This window comes from Bactrocera neohumeralis, chromosome 4 (assembly GCF_024586455.1).
Source record: "Bactrocera neohumeralis isolate Rockhampton chromosome 4, APGP_CSIRO_Bneo_wtdbg2-racon-allhic-juicebox.fasta_v2, whole genome shotgun sequence".
Classification (NCBI taxonomy): domain Eukaryota; kingdom Metazoa; phylum Arthropoda; class Insecta; order Diptera; family Tephritidae; genus Bactrocera; species Bactrocera neohumeralis.
This window is the reverse complement of record NC_065921.1, coordinates 63,448,641-63,469,187: the sequence shown is the minus strand read 5'-3', so window position 1 is coordinate 63,469,187 and position 20,547 is coordinate 63,448,641. Positions and strand designations below refer to the sequence as shown.

Genomic DNA, 20,547 nt, shown 5'->3' with positions numbered 1-20,547 from the left:
TCATGGAAAGGTAAAGTTACTGGTTTGAGGCTGAGCTGGAGTTCGATCGTGAGACCAAGGGCTGGATGGTATCGATCCATTGGGGTAATTGCCTGCGTGTGATCAACATGTACATACATATATGCTGATTACTGAAACAAAGATCAAGTAAATTATGATTATCGGCTTGAATGTTATTAAATTGGCGGTATTTTAACAGAGAGAAGCCTTCATAGAGTAAATTTTCAGTCTATATGAGGCGAGCTACTTGGAAGGTTGAAATCCCCCGTGATGAGGAAGTTGGTATCTTTGTGCTTTACTTTCAAGTACTGGAGTATCGAGAAACGCTTGGTAAGCGACTAGTGATGCTCTCGGAGGAATGTAGACACATCCAATAATGATGTCTGAAATATTGCACTTGATTTTTACGTAGATGTGTTCAATACTATCATCGATGACTGGAATACATTCAGCGTGCACAAACTTCTTTATTGCGATGAAAAAACCCCAATATCGTTCACTATCATTTGTGATATTGTTTCTATCCTTCCTGTAAATATTGAATGAATCATCTACAACTTCCCCATCATGGATAGCTGGGTGAAGCCATGACTCAGTGATGCAGAAAGCATCAATACTGCTAATCGCTGCTGCTGTGAGAAAACTGCCGATCTTGGTACGTAGTCCCCTCACATTCTGATAGTGGATGTGCAAGATTGTTTGAATTTCCCTTATCGTTGAACGAGCGAAAATTCTTATTGACTAATTTCGGGACGCCATTAACGTATTTTATTGTCTTAGAGGAATCGCCATTCTTCACCAGAGAATCCGAAGGTTCTTGAGGTGCGTCAACTGAGCTGGAGTGAGATCTGATTTAAATATGATTTGGATGTTTCGTCAACAGGTTCCGGTGGTTTAGACTTTAATATAGCACGAGCAACAGATGGGGAAGTTGTTTCAACTAGCAGCGTGCGATTACGGCCAACAGTTGGGCGACCCAGTCGTCGGAGTTTCAATTCATCCAAACTGACAAGCAAATCGATTGGCAAGATGGACTGGACGGTAGCTCTGATATATTCATTAGTATTTGAGATACGCGTCGTTTTGTGAGCCTCTAAAAGTGAACTCTTCGATTTTTACTATGTCTGAATTTATTGAACAAAGAAGTGCGATAATGCACCATCTCATACTGCATTGGCTATTCGTGATCATTTCGCCACATTTTCAACTAATATTGTGCCGAAACCACCGCATTCGCCTTCCTTTTACCTTCGTGTAACTTCTGGCTATTCAGCAAATTTACATTACCACTCCGAGGATAAAAAAAACCTGAATCGAAGAAGGTTGCGATGACCTTCACGACGGAGTTTTTTTCAAATGCTATGATGACCGGAAAATTCGTTGGCATTAGTGTATTGCAGCGGGAGGGAATTACTTTGAAGGAGATGAAACGGACAAAATTCATTTGATCACAGTAGTGTGTATAGCAGATTCAGAGACTGTGAAGTTGTTACATCATACTTATTTTTGTACGTACTATTCCTCAAGTGATTTACGAAGTCGATAAAAAATGTAGATTGGCAAACTATGGCATTTTATTGTTATTTTGAGCGAGCAGAGCCGCGGGTTCAGTCTAGTTAGTAATAAATTTTATGCAAATTTTATGATTTTTCATCAATTTATTTTTTATTTTCGGAAAAAATTAGACAATGATTACAATGTGCGGATTACACGCTCATTTGAAAAAAATCAATATGTATCCGATACTGGAATTTTAGCAATACACCAACATGTCAGGATTTTTTTGCATTTCATTTTAAAATACGTCGCACTTCGAGAATATCTATAAATCAATGCATGTGTAAGATATATACAAATCTGATTAGTATAAGATATTCAAATGAAGTTTACATATTTTTTATATTTACAATTTATAAATTTTTTACAACATGCGTGTGAGTTTTTATAATACAGAATCTATTATTATTACTAACCATGCAAAAAAGTGCCGAACTGCTGGTGTGCATTTAAACCAGTTAAGAAGTAGTATTGCACACATATTGAATTTTGTCGCTCATCGTGTTGACATTTACTTACTAGATTAATTAATATTTTATATATAATTTGTTGTGTTCTACCGCCATTGTTATTGCTTATTTTGGTGGTGCTTTGATATATAGGAAAGTGCTGCATCATTCAGTCGTGCACGACTGAAATTTATATTTTCTTATACAGATAAATTCAAACGACTATTATATATGACAAAGAGAATTTTCTTTGCACATGCGCCAAATTAAAATTGTATAAACTAGAAATCTTAAAACTAAGTTCCCGTTAACAACCGATTGTTTTATTACTTAATTGAGTTGAGTAATTCATATTGTCGATTAGGGGCATAGATGTAAGCAAATGGAACTATAAGACGCACTCTACAAATAGCTAACGCCCAAATTCCTTTAGCCATGTGACCATGCTTTTCGATCAACCACTCTTAATCGTTTAAGCGTAAATTCATAAGCAGCACAGAAAACTTACTACTGCTTAGGTCTGTAAACCGAGTCTTTTTTATTTCCTTTTCATTTGCTTTATCCTAACTACATACATGCCAATCAATTGTTAGCCACACTTTTCTACCTCTGCATATTTGTAAGTGCCGATGCAACGATTAATATCTCATTGAGGTATTGGAAAATGATTGGCTCTTGTATGGCATATGGTTGTAACATTTTAAAATCACGCAGACAACTGATCATATGGCGAATTTGTTGTCTGCAGACTGGTTCACGCACACGCATTGTCGGAATGGTGAAATCTTTTACTTTGCGCGATGTCAATTCGCTATTTACAATGTTCATTGTTTGGTGGGAAGCCAGTTCTGCTGCTACGCGCGATGCTGCATACCGGCTAAGCGTTTGACTATCTTCACTATCGTCCACCTCTATATCGTCTGCTGATTCATCTGCTGAATCAGTGGTGGAATCAGTTTCTGCATTGCCACTTGATGGCAACGAATTGCTGATAGAGGGATGCTTAGGTTTTCGCTTACGGCGTATGGCTTTACCCGGATCGGCGACCAATGAAAGGTATTTCGGTATGGAATTTTGAAAATCTGATGCATTAAATATCGTTAGATCATCGTGATGCCCAACAAAAGCTTCAGAAATGTATGAGATTATGCCTATGGGAAAAAAATTAAATAGATTTTAAATTTTGCAATTATTACGGAAATATCTTAAATACTCACCAGTTGGTGTAATGCTGAAAATAAATTTGTAATTGCTACAATCATTTGGCATTAGACGTGGCATATCTGTCTCAACACATTCAATCAGCGACTGCACATGTGACAAAGTCGAACGGAAGGCAAAAGGCAAATTTTTATGTCGGTCATAATATTTTTTGCTCTCAGGCCAACGCACAAACAAACGTAAATAACGAGCCAATTTAACTACCGTGCGAGCAAATATTTGCTGCACTTCTGTTTCGCTCAGCTCAAAGTATTCGGCTAGTAGTGAGAATTCTTCATTTTGGCGCATCTTCTTCAAGGTCAAATAGCAATCGGTTGTTGTTATATTAGCAGTGGTGCAAATTATATTCTTCAGTAGCGATAAACGATTAGCCAAAACACCCAAATGCACATAAGGATTCTTCTCTATCAACTCAAGCGTTACACTACGTATTGAACGTTTGGGAAATTCACGTTTTATAACAATAGTTGGACGTCGCACTTGAAGTGTGGTGCCTTGTGATGTGACAGCATTAAATGTGTTTCCCGTGGGCGTAATCGTCGTCCCAATTCCACCATTTATGCTGCTAGAAGAAGCCACTCCGCTTGCTTGTATAATTGTACCAGACGGTAATGGGCTGATTGTAGCGCCGATCTGTTGCTTTTTGGTTGGAGTAGTGGTAATGGTTGTACCACCAGGGCCACCTATGGTCTGTTGCCATTGAAAGCTGGTTAACGGTGTGCCAGCGCTGGCTATTGTTTGCAGTGAATATTTTGTTGATTTAAAAGGAGGTTCTATAAATAAAGCAGAATTATGAGCAATATTTTAAACTATTAAGTAACACGTACTTACCAATAGATGATGTGTTGCTGCGTTTCATTATGGCAGGCTTTATAGTAGCAGGTATTTTATTGATAATTAAATTTGACCCAGCTTCCAATTTTAATATAGGTTTCTATGAAACGAAATTAAATAAGTTAGCAATGAAATAAAACAAATGGTCATTAACAAAAGCACTTTTTGAACTCTAAGCTCGTCAAGCTACGAAATTTATATCTAATATTACTTAACATACACAGACTTTTTATATTTTGAACAAATAACTCATGTTATCTGCTGTCCCAAACAATTTCCACATTTTTGCTGCTGTGGCCTTGCTATTGACAAAAGGGCGCCATCAAGAAGTTACACACTTTCTAAGCAATTCTTTGTGCTTTCAACCATAAGATATCACTCTTAACAATAATAATAACAATGTTTAATAGTCACCTAAACAATGCAAAATTATTTTTAAAAAGTTTTTATCACAAACATTAAAATCACTACAAATTCGAAGAAAATAAAATGCAGCGCGTTGTTCACGAAATTTGTGAATTAGATCTTATGCTCTAATGTATCACTCTCTCTTTTCAATGGAAAAAGAAAAAAGTATAATACAACGTGGAGATCTCCGTTAGTGCTGCCATATTTTTTTAGGTTTAACGAATTGAGCAAGCTAAAAAAAAAAACATTTCAACTACTGAAAAAGTAGTAACAAAAAGATTTCTTTAATTTTTTATGCAAAAATTGGTTTATAAAGCTCTTAAAAAAAGTAACTATTTCACACACAAGACCTTCGAATTCAGTTTCAAATTATTAAGAGTTTTTCACTTAAATTTTGCTGTTTTATATCCATGCACACTTGACTAAATTGTATATATGTATGTATATACATATATTAGTCAAAATTGGGGAATCCTACTATACACCGCCTAAATAATAAAGTTATTGTTTTTTAACAATTATAGCGCAATTAATTAAGAAGTCTCTAGTCACTATTTGAGACATTTTGAAGTCTCAATTTGTGACAAGTTACTATTCACAACAAAGTCATACATATTTTTTTATTGGTAATCGTGCTTTTTGACTATGTTATAAGAAAGTTAATATTTGTTATCGACATGTTTATTTCCATTTAAGTTTATATACATCTTTAAATGACGAAATGTAACAGCCGATTTGACCTGTTCGTTTTCAATTGAGACATTTTGGTTACAGTCACGTACTAAAACCGTCTCAAGTCAAAAATTGTTTCCATTTTAAAATTTCATTTTTAAAGAATTGTGAATGCATCACAGTACAGATTATACAGTCCGGTATAAAACCAAATATTAAATACATGAAAGAGACAATTCATGCAAATCATATCAACCCTGGTGAAAAAAAATTGTGAGATATCAAAGTTCCAAACCGAATGCAGCGAATGTTATTAAGGGCTTCGCTGGTTTATCTATTTAAAAATAGCAACTTTTTATACAAATTTGCTAAATCACGAAATCTTTTTTTAGAAGCTTTCTAAAATAGAAAAACACTAAAAGTTACAAAATTTTGAATGCGCAACCACTTTCATATAATAAAAACCTTTGCTGTAAGCACCACACATTGACATACACACATTCATAAGCACATTCTATTCTGCATTTTTTGATTGCAAATTAACAAACCTTTGCAATTTGTTGTTGCTGTTGAGGCTGCAATTTGCTCTTTATTAATATCGCTGGAGTTGGTGCGCCGGAAGCGGTAGTTCCACTACTCCCAGGCTTGCGATATTTCACTACGGTCAATGCCATTTTATAATTTGTTTGCGTCTGTGTAATTTTTACTGCAATACTTTAGAGGAGCATCACAAAGCGCTACGTTTGCGCCAAAATTATATACATATGTATCCGAACTAAGATTCGTCTAGTTATTCCATACAGTTAATTCAACTTTCATTACGACTGAGTATATTTTGCTGAATTCACAACATTTTTGCACAAATTTTCATTGAGAAATTAAATCGAATTAGGTCTTCACGGTTCTTTGCTTTTAAGAATCGTCACACAAATTACGAAGCTTGCAAATACAAATATCAGTGTGGTGAGCTTTCTTTGTATTGGCTTACTTGGGTTGCCCCATTGTGAGTTCATGGTTACTTAAGAAATAATTCGTTAATCATAAATTCGTTACATTTTTTTCTATTTTAAAAATCAATAAACCAAATAATATAAAATAATAGAACAAAAGTAATACAAAATAATATAAAATAATAAATCAAAATAATAATATAAAGTTACAAAAAAAAACTAAAAAATACGAATAATAAATAAAAATAATAATTATACAATTAAATAAAAACAAAGAAAAAATTAAAATCTAATTTAAATAATGATAATATAAAATAACAAATATATAAAATAAAAAATGGGAAAAGTTATCAGTCCAGAGTCTTATCTTTCTTTTTTTACCTCAGCAAAAAATATTTCTGCAAACTTTTTATATATATAAGTATATAGATGTATATAAATAAATATATATATTTTTTATATCTTTTATTGATAGAAAAATAATGCATATTCTATGCATACATACAAAAGAAATACTGAATAACTTTATGAGGCAGTTAATGGAAATATTTGTATTTATTTGCAGCGAACTTCACTATTTTTTCTGTACGCGGATTTCGTACATCGTAGAAATTGAAATCGTATATCTAATGGGATGTGTTTTGACATGTACATATGTATGTACATATATGTAGGCAAGATTTGAATTTTATAGACATATTTCAAACTCAATTTAAAAGTTGATTTAAGACTAAATTCCAAGTGGCCTTTTTCGAAAACGAATTTTTTAAATTAAGTATTTGAAGAGGTATTTTTGTATCGTACAAATTTGTGTTGGCAAACTGCCGGTTGTCAATGGAATGTTCTCCATATTTAGGTGACATCTATTGGGTCCCTTGCATTTGGTATATACTCCTCGCTAACATCATTTTCTAAATGAAACAGATTCCGTAAGCTCTCCACTGACATTTGCTTAAATTCCCAATTCGCTTGCGTTTGTTTGCCAGCATTCACGACATTGAATATATTCTCCTCAATCGTATTACAAACAATAAAACGATGTACCGTTGTTGATCTACATATAACAAAGAATAATAATTGCATTTTCTCAATATCAAAACGCAAGTAACTACCTAGTCTGTCCGAAACGATGCACGCGTCCAATGGCTTGCGCTTCCTCGCCGGGATTTAGTATGGGTTCGACAAGAAAAACATGTGTAGCCTCTATTAGGTTTAAGCCATTGCATCCTCTGTGCAAAGGCATCAGCAAACAAGTGACGCCCAATTGTGGGTTCTGAAGGAAATATTGTCTGAATTATAAAAAAAAAATAATACATAAATATGTACTAACTACCTTAAATTCCTCAATTGTGCGCGGCGTCAAGTTAAACCGGTGACGTATGCCATTTTGTGTTAAAGCCATTGCGATTGGATGCAAAATTTCGGCCCATTGTGAGAATACTAAAATTTTTAAAGGCTGTACGTCTTTAGAGTGATCTCGTTGCAGCTTTAAAATCAAGCGCACAATATAGGTAATTTTGGATGAATAGTCGCCGATGACTTGTATATTTGTGTCCGCAGAGATTGTGGACGTGCGTGTGACGTAATAAATCCTAATAAAGTAAATGTAAGTATATAGTAAAATAATCGGATAAAAAAATATATACATAGGTTTTCTTTTACTTTTCTGAATTTTGTTGATTGCGGCAAATCGGACAGCATAGTTTCTGATGCGTATTATATTGACGTATTGTTCGTAAACATAAGAGACATATATTGTGTCCGCACTCCAATACAGCGTACTGAAATTTTAAATTACAATTTTGTTTTAATATGTAAATGTCATGAAAAAGTTGGGTTTTGTGTAAAATACAAATTAACATACCCGACTTTCATCTTCTGATTGACAAATAGGGCATGGTCCAGTGTCAGCATCAGCCTCCAAATGTGTTATGTACTTGAGACGCGCAAGCTTCATAGCAAATTGTCGCTGTGCATTGTACAGGTTCATTTGCTGCTCTAAAAAGGTGTCGTCCAGCTACGGTAAAAATAAGATTTTAAAAAGAATATTTATTCTAAATATGTTTTTGCTATTGATTTGTATAAATAACAATCCGACAAGAAAATTAAAACACAAAAAATCAGGAAAGAGATAATCTCAAAAACTCAAAATTAATAAAAACGTTGGTTATAATTTCAATGAAAATATTAAAAAAAAAACAAGAATAATTTTAACTAGGGTTGTTGAAGCTACAATAACCTTCACAAATATAATGTTGCCTATGAAATAACTTGATTTTAATCGCTTGATAGCTTGTACAGCATCTATATGTTATAGTGGTTCGATCAGAAAAATTTGTTCGGAAATTATACATATGTATAATGTACAAATGTAATTTGAATGACAGCTTTATCCGAGGTCGGATATCGGACCGGTACCGATAAGGGAAAAGCTTTTTTGGGAGAAGAAAACGTTTGCGAATTTTCAACTCGATATCTCAAAACGTGAGAGACTAGTTCGTGTATATACAGGCAGACAGAGGGGTATGGTCATATCGTCTCGGCTGGTCACGCTGATAATTTTTATATATAAGTACTTGATAGTCTCCGACGTTACCTTGTGGGTGTTACAAACTTCGTAGTCAACTTTATATACCCTATATAGGGTATAATTACAGGTAACAGAAAACGCATTTATCTTTCATAGATGTGCTTAAAAAATATAACAGTAATTACGGTAAAATTTTAAAACACAAAAACGCTAGGTTGTCATAATTTCACTTAAAATATTAAAAAACCAAAGTCATAACAACAAAAAATTAAAAGTCATAAAGGAAAATAAAAGCTATCACTCAAGCTCTTAAAATGCATTAAAGGGAATGGATAACCTCAAATACATGAAAAAATCATAACCTCAATCACTTAAATTATATAAAATTATATCATGGACGTAATATAAAAAATGTAAACAACATAAAATATAATGTATTTGTGTAAATCATAAAATCGGAGATTCATAAAATCTTCAGAAAGGAAATAAGTAAAATTAAAGTATTAACCTCATAATCAAGCAATTTGAAATGTGTCTTCTCCTCCTCATTTTCTGCCAAGGAAATTCTCATTTTACACATATCCAATTCATCATAAGCCTTTACGGTGTATTCAATTTCGATCCAGTATTTAATGAGCTTCTTACAAAGCTGCTGACGACATTCAATGGCTTCCCAATGTCTGTCCATTTGTTGCGAGAAACTTATGAAAGGACCTTTCGTGCGCAAAAAGCCAAATAATACTGTGAGGAGTAGAAAATTATTAAAAACACTCTCACGATTTTAGTACACAAAATACTAACTTTTAATAAGTGCTACTTCAAAAGAGGGATTTTCCAAACCCTCCGTCATGTTGGTGTCTTCATCAACGACCTTATTGAATAATAGACATTCGTAATCATTAAGAGCGTTGCGAATTTGGCAAAGTTTACACAGCTTAAGTTTCGACTTCTTGGATTTTAACTTCGTTTTGTTCTTTTCACGATCCTTTTTATCGTCCTGCATTTATAATATTTATTAAAAATAAAAATATATTGGCATTAATCAAGAATGATATAAACAGGGATTACAAAAACTCCCACAATAGTCGGTGCTACGGGACCGGAATTTACCAGATTTGTTATTATTTTTTTTTAGAGCATATGTGTGAAAAATGCATTAATATTATGAACGAAGTACAAGTTCGTTTCATTTATAGCGTTTATCATAATCCTGTCTTTCTTCCTTGGTATTTATAGTTTCAAAATCTTTTACTTACAAGTATTTCATTGAGATGACAGTCGTAGACGCTGCGTATAAATTTAGTCATATCACGCCAAATGGCTGGTGTATTTTTCGAGCGCACGGTTACGTTCATTGTGTAAAATTTCAAATTTTCAAACTCCTCATTCAAATGCGTTCGCGCGGCCTCCACTTTTTGATACCACATTACTAGTATGTACAACATACCCGATATGCTTTGTAATTGTTCTAATTTCGGGCTGCCACCAAAAGCGGTTGCAAATTCATCGCGAAACCGATTCAACAACGCGATTGCAAACGCGTCGTTAACCTCGCTAATTTTTTCGGCTAGCATATTAGTAAATTCTAATAGTGGTACATCGAAGTTCGCCTCCAACCGTTTAAGCGTGTCTTCTGCATTGCTGCAATTCGTACGCATCGTTGTCATTGTATTCGCATATGGTTCCAGATATTTCCACTCTAAGGCGTTGCAATCCTCCTCATATTTCGACAGCACGTCGGCTGACAATTGCTTGACATTGGCAGGTGAGATGTAACAAGCTTGCTGTATATTATGCAATGCGTGAATTTGCAGCAAACTGTCTACACTGCATGATAAAAACAAAAATAATATTTACGGAGGTGAAACTAAAATGTATTTAATATAACATACGAAATGTTGATGTCTTTGTAATCGCGCGCTAAACGCAACACCATTTCATAGTGTTTAATTGACTGCTCATAATCTCCTCTTATAAAATAAATTGCGGCCATGCCTAGATTAAAAAAAAAATAAACAAAACCAAAATGAGAAAAAAATTTACAATTGTGTTTCATTGTAGAATTACACATTTACCGTTGTATGACGAAGCCATGGTGCGCAATTCGGATTTACACTCAAACTCATTAGTGTATTTGAGATGCGCATGCAAGTCCTTTGGCTGTAGAAATTGTTTCTGTTGCACGTTTGACGTGCCTTTGTGTTGCCCACTGCCCGTGTTTACAACTGGTATGATACATGACTGACGTATCTTCAACAAGGGCTGCAGAATCTGTCAAAGTACAAAACAAAGAAAAAATAATAAAACAATAGTTGTTTAAATCCAGCATACGCACAATTTTCATTATTATCGGCGATATCTTTAATATGCCTTCAGCACTGCCCAAATGCTTTCGAAGTACATGTTGGAAACTACTCTCACATAGCGCGTGCTGTTCAGTATAAAATAATTTCTCCAAGTTGCTCAACCTTATGCGATGGACCTCCTCAGATTGTGGTGGAATTTGCAGTTCTGCATCGACCTTAGATTTACATGTGCGCCACATGCAACGTTGCAAAACATCAACAAGTGTCAATTCTGCTTTGTCACGATCATCTACAGCATTTTGATGCATAACGAAATCATCTACTAATACTTTCCAACCGGTTGGCGGCGTTAAGGGTTCTGTGAAACCGATGAATTCCAATAAACCACACAAATCATCAATGCTCCGTTGTATGGGAGTGCCAGTAATGGCCCAGCGGTTTATAGCTGCATGTTGGAATTAATAGTGTTCAATAAATGCAAATAATTTAAAATTTTTTTTATTTTACCTGGCAGTTGTTTTACCATAGCTGCTACATTCGATGCATTTGATTCTACCATTTGTGCTTCATCAAGGCATACCCGCCACCACTCGACCATAAGTAATGGTGACAAGCGACGCATTGAGCGTTGCTCATTTCGTGTTACACGATCGGAAACATAAGCGCTGGTGTGATATATCTCACGGCGCAACACATGGTAATCGGTTAGTACCACATCGTAGGTGGCCAACTCTTTTGGACTAATCCAATTGGCTGCCACTTGTTCATTGTAATCGAAAACTTTAAGAGTTGGTGTAACATGTCTATTTATTTCAGAAAACCATTGCGCTTTTATTGTATAAGGTGTCACAATGAATGTGGTTGCAGCTTTTAGCAACGAGTTTTGCGTTGTTATGTACCAACAGTTAGGACATATATATGAATCATTGTTGGCGTTAACATCGAAACCACCGACACATTTTGCATGTTGTTGAAATTTACATCGTTTACATGTACGTAATTCAGTCATTGTTTTCCTTGTGCAAATACAAAATAAATTTGTAGAACGGCGTTTACGTTTTTTCTCCGGCTCATCATTGCATAAGTTCTCTAATGGTGTAACATCTGATAATTGGCGTTGATGTAATACTAAAAGTGCCAACATCTCTACTGTTTTTCCCAAACCCATTTCATCTGCAAGTATGCCACCAGCTGGTATCTTAATTGGTGCTGGTTCAGACTCTTGAATATGCCAACTTAATAAATGCTTATATACCGTCGTTTCGCCGTCGCGTGCCTCCAGTTGGGTATAGTAATTTGGAAAAATTGTGATATTCATTTCCCGTTCTAATAGCCAATGAACTGTACGAGCCTGGTAATCGCATAATGTGGGCCGAAAGCAATCTGGTAGAATTGGCAGTTTTTGATTATTACAACTTAATTCAAAATGTTTTTGAAATAAAGCGTCATAAAGCGCCGTAGTGACATATTCTTGTATCAAATTACGTTTAGAACCTGCGGCATCATTTTCTTCGTTAAAACTTTCTATGTCTTTTGTCTGTCCTATGGGCGTTTTGTAATTTTTAAATATATTTGACAGAATGTACTGGTCTTCTAATGAAGGCACAGCTCTATTAATATTATAAGTAACAGCAAGGAAGTTTTCCGCCTTAATTTCATCTATACATTTATCAATTGTTATTACATGATGCACATTTGTATTTAATTTTGCAAGCAAGTCCGTTGGAAATGGAAACAACTTAGTCCATTTTTTGTCATCCCATTCAAAACTATTCGATGTAGTCATATAGTTCTCTATCGACTGCTGAGTTGCGCTGTTGTCCTCCACTGCTATTTTACATAAAATAATTTTCTTATGCATTTCGATATTTACTTAAGTTTATTAAATTTATTCTGTTGAGTATGCGGTTTATTTTTGTACTAAAATTATGAGGCAGTTATTTCACAATATCTGTATATTTTGTCTTCAAGCATTAACTTATTATCTATGATTATTTATCACTTATTGGGCAGTTAAATTTAATTTCATTTGTATCTCACTTCCACAATACCACAACAGTATTTAAATTGTCGCAAATTTTGCGCACAATTTTTTTGTTTATATTTAGTTCTGTTTGTTTCGTTCGTTTCAGCATCAAACAGCTGTTACAGTGTTGATATTCTGTTGTTGTCGCGTTGCCAACAATTACTAATTTAGATACAAACGTTCAGAAGAAGGTTAAATTTAAAGGTAGGTTATACATATATAAAATATAACGTTTTGGTCTGGTATCTTACCTAAAATGAAATTGTTCTTGGTGACAATTATAAGTTTTAAACTAACTTAAGGTTAAGTACAAAGATACTTAAAAATTTCATAAGCCTGCAAGAGACATGACCGCAAAGATACCCTGCCAAGGCAATTGGATTACATATCGAAATCAATATAATATAATAGGGATATTCGCTTGCTCTTGCGAAACCCTTGCACGGTGCAAGAATTGCATATATTTCATCTTGGTGCACCGGCACAACAACAAATACACGCAGAAAATTATTTGCAATGGCAGTAAAATATGTCAGACCAAAACGCATGTACATATATTTGCGTGCAATGTCACGCAAAAATATAATTGCAACCCTGTTTTAGCTCCTCATTTTACATAAAGACATATTACGTCGTTAAATTGTTGAGGAAGGTAAGTTTTAAATAGATTTTATAATTTCTATTTAAATTATAAAGATTTGTTACAGTTTTTTTTGTTAAAAATGTATGCAGAAGGTGCGCCAATTCTCAATAGCCATGCATAATAGTCATTCACAATAAATTGATCGAATCAGCCGTTCATATAAGTATCACTAGATTTTGCAATGGGTGCTCTCGTGCCCTTGTATATTTCGGTATAGTATTTTTGCAATCTGCAATCCTGCAAGAGCAAGCGAATACCCCTAATATAAAAAGTTTGGAAGCTGTGAAAACACCAGGAAAAAAACTGTCAACCTTCTTTGCTATGAAGACATAAACTCAACTTTTTAATAATACGAAAAAATATTAATAAACAAATTAAAAGCTTGATTAAATCAATTATCTTTTATCCTTTTATTCAAGGTGTAGAAAACTCCGTATATTTTTTCGGCAAGAGGGCAGAGCTGAACCAAATCGAACCGAGATGTAATGAATTTTCTACCCTGCAAGCAACCGATTGGTTAAGCCCCGTTTAATTACCTAACAGTTCTACCAGAAATTATGTTAAAGTTATGAGTGGCACGCTTTAGGTTACTCGTGTTGATTTGAAAATATACCGGTAATCACTCTTGAGATTATTGAATTTGCTCTAAATACTTTATTGAAGTTTTATTATGAAGAAATATGGCTGCTTCCCAAAGTCTGGTTAGCAGTGTCAGTTAAGTTCTGGTTAACTTTACCAAGACCCTACTTTCGGTAAAGCACTTTTTTTTAACAAAAACTGAACTGATAGTTGCCTACTAACCAGACAATGAAAAAATAGCCCTAAATTGTTTAAGTTTTCGTATATGAGCGCGGTCCAATAAAAACATACATACTTATGTATACTCACCCAACGATGTCGCCATTATCACATAAGAAATTTGTTATCGTGTAATACGTGTCTACATGTATTTTGATAGCGTATGAAAGTGGGATTGCATATCTTCTCTGCCAACGCCAGCCTTCAAAAATTGGTTTCATTAGTTTCAACATGATCAACAAGTCGGTTTTTGACGAACCGCTCTCTTGGTTTCCAAACATGGTAACCACGATTTCGTAATGGTGTATTCAAGGTGTGTGAAATAGCAGTAGGCAAAAGATCGCGTGGATCATATCCTGAATGAAGTATTGTGCATGAGAATCCTGTCCGTATGATGGGTGCAAGCGAATCCTTGAAGCTCATTCGAAATATGGAATGATCTCGTATGAGATTTAGCGACTATGATGAATTGTGCATGGAGTCTGCAATATGACGGTATTTGTTGAGGATTTTCCCGCCGCTAAAAAACAAACAGTCGAAACAGCGTACTTCACTCGACGAACTTGTTTTGAACTATTTAAATACTGTTTTCCAGCCGGAAAGGTGATATTCACCGTTCTATGTTATTCTCAAAATCAGATCTTTATCAAATATCTGTAGAAGGTAAAAATTAACACTCCACAAAGCCGAACACTGACTGGTTCAACCCGTTTTAAAGAAGTTGGAGCACCGCTGGGTCAATTTTACCGAACTAAAAGAAAACTCTGTTAAGAAACAATCGCCAATCGTTTTACTTCTGAAGATTAAGTATTTATTGCATCAACTTCGTATATTTTCATTTATTGCTGCACATGTTTCACTGGCAAACAAAGGCATTTTCTTTATGAGCAACTATTTACACTTATATCCACTAGCACTTCCAAGTTTGCAACTCATTAATCGCTAAGGTCTCCATTGCCATTCCAGCCATCGGCAGCTAAGTACGAAATCGTTCAACAAACGCTCGTCGCCGAACGCTCTGAAGTTTTCATTGAACCGCCAAAGTGCGCGGACGTTTCATACTCGTATAACGCGCGTCGTGGTCGGTTGGCCGTTCGGTTGGAGTGTGCGCAGCAAAGTACCTATGGAAGCCGTAAATCAGTTTTGAAATTTTCTCCTGTTAAAATAAAAAAATATTTACCGTTGTTTATATGTTATCGCTAAATATTATTGGAAGCACGTGTGAAAATCGAATTAATGATAAACTTTGCCTCATTTCGCTGTACGAATTTTATTTGGTGTGAGTGTTGAGTACCGAGTGTTTTGTTTTTGTGTACTAAAAACTATATATGTATAATATATGGGAAATGAATAAATGAACCGCACCGTTAATTCAAATGAAGTGTAAAAGAAACAAATTGTGATTATTTGGTTGTAAATAATTATTTTGAATTATTTTTCCTACACATATGTATGTACATATATACATATGTATGTATGTACATACGTATGTGTGTTTAATTTACTCTTTAAATGTTAAAAGTTAATTTTATAATATTTTACAATCAAAGCCAACGGTATTTATCTATTTATTTGGTTCATAACCATTGTTCGTATTTCAAATGGCGGCAATTAGCATTCAGCCAAGTATCAATGTCACCTGCATTATGCGCCAGCGTAAACCGTTAGATAAACGAAATTATATGTAATACCCCGTGAAACATGTTCCGCCCGCATATAAAACTATTCATTAATTGTGAACGTTTAAAGTAATGGACGCAAGTGGGTGTTAATACATACATACATACAAAGGTATATCTCCTAGCAAGTGATTCATTATATAAAATTGGTCGGTATACTTCAAAAGCGGGCTAGGTTTGGTTAAACACAAAATTCGTTAACTCTAGGGGGGTGGTCCGTTAAGTTAGTTTAAAAAGGAAAAATGAAAGTTTGAATAAATTACGAATTATTTTGCAATATAGTTTCATTTTAACTCAACATATGTACATGACGCAACGACGCTCTGAATTCTTAACTCATCTGAAATCTAACGATGACATATTCATTCCTCTCAAAGTCAGCATTCGTCCTGGCTTCTTCTTTGAATATTGGAAACCAATAACTATCGTACGGAGCCACACATGCTGAATAGCAAAATTCGATGTGGCTGTGATGAGCGCGTGCGTTGTCAGAGGAGCACTTTTTTTCCTCACCAAAGAGATAAAACCATGTGGCCTTTTCAAGTATTCAATGTAGATCACACTTTGTAAATCCCTCAAGACGGTGGTTATTATCTCTCCGGCCGATAGAATAGTTTTTATCTTCTTGGGCAAAGGTTTACTAGGTTCGTCATAAATCTTTTATGGTATGTACCATGCCTTTGGTCTTTTGGTGCGTACCATTTGATCCCGGTTTCCTTGATTAAATAGCTAGAAGTGGTATCACTGTCAGGCTTGTCGCTCATTACACTATGGAACATTTTCGGGATTATTGTCTGGGGGGTGAGAAATTCCAAGTCAGGGTGATGGAATCTTGATGTTTTTTCGCTTAGTTGTAACATTTTGGCAAAAACGTAGCTTAACATAACTCGATATGTCTCAACACATAAAAAAAGGGGAAATTTCAGTACTGATTTTGTTCAAACATCGAGATGTACTACAACCAAATGTTATAGTGAACGAAAATTGGGTACCAAATATAGTGTGTAAAAGCTGCTACAACCGTCTAATGGATTGGAAAAATAGAAGACGTGAAAGTATGCCATTCGGTATCCCTATGACTTGGACTAATCCTGGCGAAGGTCACAATCCATTGAATTGCTATGCATGTGCGAATAAAGGAGCCGCAAAAAGGATAAGAAAAAAAATTTAAAAGGTCATAAAAAAAAACTGACACATACGAATGCCAAACCCTTTGAGGGTTTTACTATACTGACCTAGTACCATCACCCTGACTTGGAATTTCTCACCCCCCAGATTAGCTGTTGTACTGTGTTATGGGCAAGCCCTGCATTTATTGCTTGAACAGCTATCTCTTAGCGCACTGAAATTCTGACAGTAGCCGTCTACGAGTATGTGCTACCCGATAGTAAATTTCTTCAGGCAGCTTTTTAACAAAAGCTTAAATCGTGACGGAAAGAGAGTCGATAATATTATAGTAATAATAATCCAATAAGAAATTATTGCATTTATATTTATATTTATTTTGCTAATCGCAATACATCCTGGCATTATGTATTCAAAGTATTTCAGGGGTGTTCGTCCGACACTAAATGCGTATAAAACATGTATGTATATACATACATAAACAGAAAAAATCAATATCGAACAACTGTTTTATTGATTAAGTAATATGCCGGAAGGAAAATGCTCATCTGGGTATTTTTTGGAAATACAGTTTCGAGAAAAAAAAAACATAGTTACTATATGTATGTATATAAAATAAATGATATAGATACGTATGTATACTGGTAGATCCGGCTACTCGTTGCTATTCAATATAATGAAAATATTATTGCGAACAAAGGCGATAACCTTATTGCTGGTATAGGAATCCAAGGGATTATGCTTGAGGTTTAATTTAAAATATGATGGATACAAACATTTGTCAATGGAAAAAATAATAAATTCGCAAAATCTAAACCGAAATTTGATATTTTTGGCTTTGAGACTGATTTATAGACATGTGGTAGGCTTAAACATTTACAAACTTTATTTATGAATTGTTTTTAGTTTTAAAAAGATTGAAATATAAACTATGCTATATCTCAAGTTAGATCAAACTGAATACAGTATACCAAATTTTACTTAATCGGTTCACTAGTTTAAGAGTTTACCCCGGACCTGCAAATGCCACTAAAACTTGTAATAATAATAATTAAAAAATTTTTTAATTGAAAATTAAATTGTGGTCTAACAGTTTGTATATATAGACCAGGAAAGATAATTTTTGAAGACTAAAAAAATAATAGTATTATGAAAACCATTGGAAACGAAAGAAAATTTAACAAACCTTAAGGGAAAAATAATTTACGGGCGATCTTCGGGCGGGAAAAGGAGGCAGAGGGGCGTGGTGAAATTTTTAAGGGTTCATAATGGTTTATCGACTTCCGGCAAAACTAAGAGTCCTATGGAAAAATGTATATGGTAATAAAAAGATATACAACTTTTATATGGAGACTTTTTTCATATAACCTCAGGATTTATGTGAAAAATTCAAATAACCAAGTTTTTGGATTTTTGTATTTTTATCTAATAGAAATTTTTTTCTTTCACTAAATTTGGTGTACTTTCTTAAGTCCCAACCCCACTGTTTTTTATTTAAAATATTTAATTTTCCTCCATATATTGACATAATATCAAATAAAAACTCAAATTTCAAGTCAAAATATCAATTTTTCAGTAGGCTTTATGTTTTTGGAATCCATTTCTATAGACTAAAGTACCAAATAGTCCAATCATTTAAGCTTAAATTAGGTATACCCTACCATTTGTAGGTTTTGAGACAACTTTAGGGTGTCAATATACAAGTATTTACAGTCATATAAATGGGTATGTATATCGAATTCCGAGTGAACTTACTATAATGACTGGACTAAAATATGTTGGCGTTGCAATTTTTTTAACTGCAACTGTAAACGACAATATTGCCGTGAATATCTAACCAACGTGCCCAGCATTTTTAATTAAAAACTGATTGTTACTTAAATTTTTTATTTATCAACACACTTATTCAAAACACATAAATATACATACACACATACATATATATCGCAATGTTATGTCAGCACACTCTTACAATAAAGCCAATTCGCTCCCAGATTAACCGACAAGGTGACTAATACCGCCGGCGAACGTAAGACGCAACAAAAAACGTTGCAGTGGAATTAACAATAAATAAAATTATATCGAAAAAAGGGCGCAGAATTCATTGCCTTCTGTTGTGTGCATAATTAATTAATACAACATTTACAATAACATTAATAATAACAACAACAACAGCAATAATAAAATAATAATAATAATAACAAAGCATATCATGCCTTGTGCTATCACCGGCTGATAGCCGTCGTGCATACATATGTGTATGCAGATAAGGGTATTTTGTGTTTGCGTATATGTGTGGAGTAATAAAAAGCCGAATTTAGTTATCATATCAACGATAAATTAAACAAGTAAATATCGGCAATAATAAAGAATTAACTGGAACTCATGCGTTCTCCGATATATTTTTATCCACAACAATAACAATAACAGCTAGTCTTCGCAATTGCATGGTTTATTGTGGGTGGCAGCAGCGAGTGGCTTTACAATAAACCAGTGAGTGTGCAGCTAGCTAGTGCTTTTAGAGCAGAGTGAATTTCGGTGCCGCATTTGGTGGTGGAATTATTTGGTAAGCCTTTTCTACATACATACATATATAAAGAATGCAGTATTAGAGTAAAGATATATATTTATTTAGATTTTTTAACAAAGGAAGATACTTATTTTTACGGGGCAATATAACTTTATATTGCTTTTGCTAAATCTCGCTAAAGTAGGAGCATAGCGAGAGTTACCTTTTATATTTCGGGCTTAGAGAACAAAAACAAATATTAATCATCGAAAATCTTTTTATTGTTTTTTTTTTTTCAAAATATTCTTAATTAAAATCTATACACCTTTGCATTCGTTTGCACTAATTTGCCAAGGACTTTTGCCACTTTGACTGAGGTATCTTCAAAACATGTGTTCTGAACGCCTCTTCAGGTGCCGAAAAGCCTTACCTCTTAGTATATATTTTACGTACGAGAATAAAAGTCAGGACTAAATGATAGATGACTCATCAAATCGATGTTTTGAGTGCTCAGTTGTTTCAGTCGATATATGAGAGCTCGCATTGTCGTTCTTAAAGCACAACTGGCAAACTAATCGTTATGTACCACTCAAAATTTACTGTTCTGCGTTGTTCTAGTGGTATAGTAGTGACATGTTCAGTTTTGCAGAAATGACAGGCAACTTGAAAGTGCTTTGTGCCTGAAAAACTTTTTTGGGCTTCGGTTCATCTAAACACATTCATATAGTCGACTGACGTTTACTTTGGAGCTCATACGCGTAAATCCACGATTCATCACCTGTCACGACATGTGCACGCGTTTCGAAGGACCGTTATCGTATCTTTGCGTACTTTGCGCAC

The 20,547-nt window shown here is 34.4% G+C and overlaps 3 protein-coding genes across 11 annotated transcripts in view; 1 reads left to right on the top strand and 2 right to left on the bottom strand.

Annotated features, from left to right (window-relative positions):
• Positions 1 to 1,638: 1,638 nt before the first annotated feature.
• On the bottom strand, positions 1,639 to 6,091 carry LOC126755436 (uncharacterized). Of its 4 annotated transcripts, none has more exons than XM_050468009.1 (4): positions 5,690 to 6,091; positions 4,059 to 4,161; positions 3,224 to 4,000; positions 1,639 to 3,157 (listed from the first exon to the last, which is right to left on the bottom strand). In XM_050468009.1, exons 1-4 carry the CDS (start codon positions 5,813 to 5,815, stop codon positions 2,610 to 2,612), a joined length of 1,554 nt encoding a protein of 517 aa, XP_050323966.1. In that variant the 5' UTR covers positions 5,816 to 6,091; the 3' UTR covers positions 1,639 to 2,609. The 4 variants fall into 4 exon arrangements, with proteins under 4 accessions (XP_050323966.1, XP_050323968.1, XP_050323967.1 ...); XM_050468011.1 differs by lacking the exon at positions 5,690 to 6,091 and adding an exon at positions 4,476 to 4,579; XM_050468010.1 differs by lacking the exon at positions 5,690 to 6,091 and adding an exon at positions 4,282 to 4,467.
• A 524-nt stretch (positions 6,092 to 6,615) lies between these two features.
• Positions 6,616 to 13,055, bottom strand: LOC126755482 (E3 ubiquitin-protein ligase SHPRH-like). 2 transcript variants are annotated; one of them, XM_050468074.1, is made up of 12 exons: positions 11,435 to 13,050; positions 10,957 to 11,372; positions 10,697 to 10,892; positions 10,514 to 10,616; positions 9,878 to 10,448; positions 9,423 to 9,618; positions 9,130 to 9,362; positions 7,956 to 8,108; positions 7,754 to 7,872; positions 7,425 to 7,683; positions 7,204 to 7,364; positions 6,616 to 7,145 (listed from the first exon to the last, which is right to left on the bottom strand). In XM_050468074.1, the coding sequence occupies exons 1-12, from the start codon at positions 12,786 to 12,788 to the stop codon at positions 6,944 to 6,946; spliced, it is 3,963 nt and encodes a 1,320-aa protein (XP_050324031.1). In that variant the 5' UTR covers positions 12,789 to 13,050; the 3' UTR covers positions 6,616 to 6,943. The 2 variants fall into 2 exon arrangements, with proteins under 2 accessions (XP_050324031.1, XP_050324032.1); XM_050468075.1 differs by lacking the exons at positions 6,616 to 7,145; positions 7,204 to 7,364 and having other exon boundaries at positions 7,594 to 7,683; positions 7,738 to 7,872; positions 11,435 to 13,055.
• Positions 13,056 to 15,349: 2,294 nt separating this feature from the next.
• Positions 15,350 to 20,547, top strand: part of LOC126756425 (bcl-2-related ovarian killer protein) — a 46,493-nt gene continuing 41,295 nt past the window's right edge. Inside the window, exons 1-2 of one of the 5 annotated variants that reach the window (XM_050469488.1) lie at positions 15,350 to 15,673; positions 19,193 to 19,764. The gene's annotated coding sequence lies outside the window, so the exon portion shown is untranslated. The other 4 variants (XM_050469490.1, XM_050469492.1, XM_050469491.1 and 1 more) reach the window with 4 other exon arrangements.

Bases quoted from the DNA above. Each gene is read 5' to 3' on its own strand.
- LOC126755436 (XM_050468009.1), bottom strand. From the start codon at position 5,815: ATGGCATTGACCGTAGTGAAATATCGCAAGCCTGGGAGTAGTGGAACT. The intron at 4,162-5,689 runs GTTTGTTAATTT...TTCGTTTCATAG, and splicing joins AGCAACAACAAATTGCAAAG to AAACCTATATTAAAATTGGA. The intron at 4,001-4,058 runs GTAAGTACGTGT...CTTTATTTATAG, and splicing joins CAGCAACACATCATCTATTG to AACCTCCTTTTAAATCAACA.
- LOC126755482 (XM_050468074.1), bottom strand. From the start codon at position 12,788: ATGCATAAGAAAATTATTTTATGTAAAATAGCAGTGGAGGACAACAGC. The intron at 9,363-9,422 runs GTTAGTATTTTG...TACTCCTCACAG, and splicing joins TGAAGTAGCACTTATTAAAA to TATTATTTGGCTTTTTGCGC. The intron at 7,365-7,424 runs GTAGTTAGTACA...TATTTCCTTCAG, and splicing joins GCACAATTGAGGAATTTAAG to AACCCACAATTGGGCGTCAC.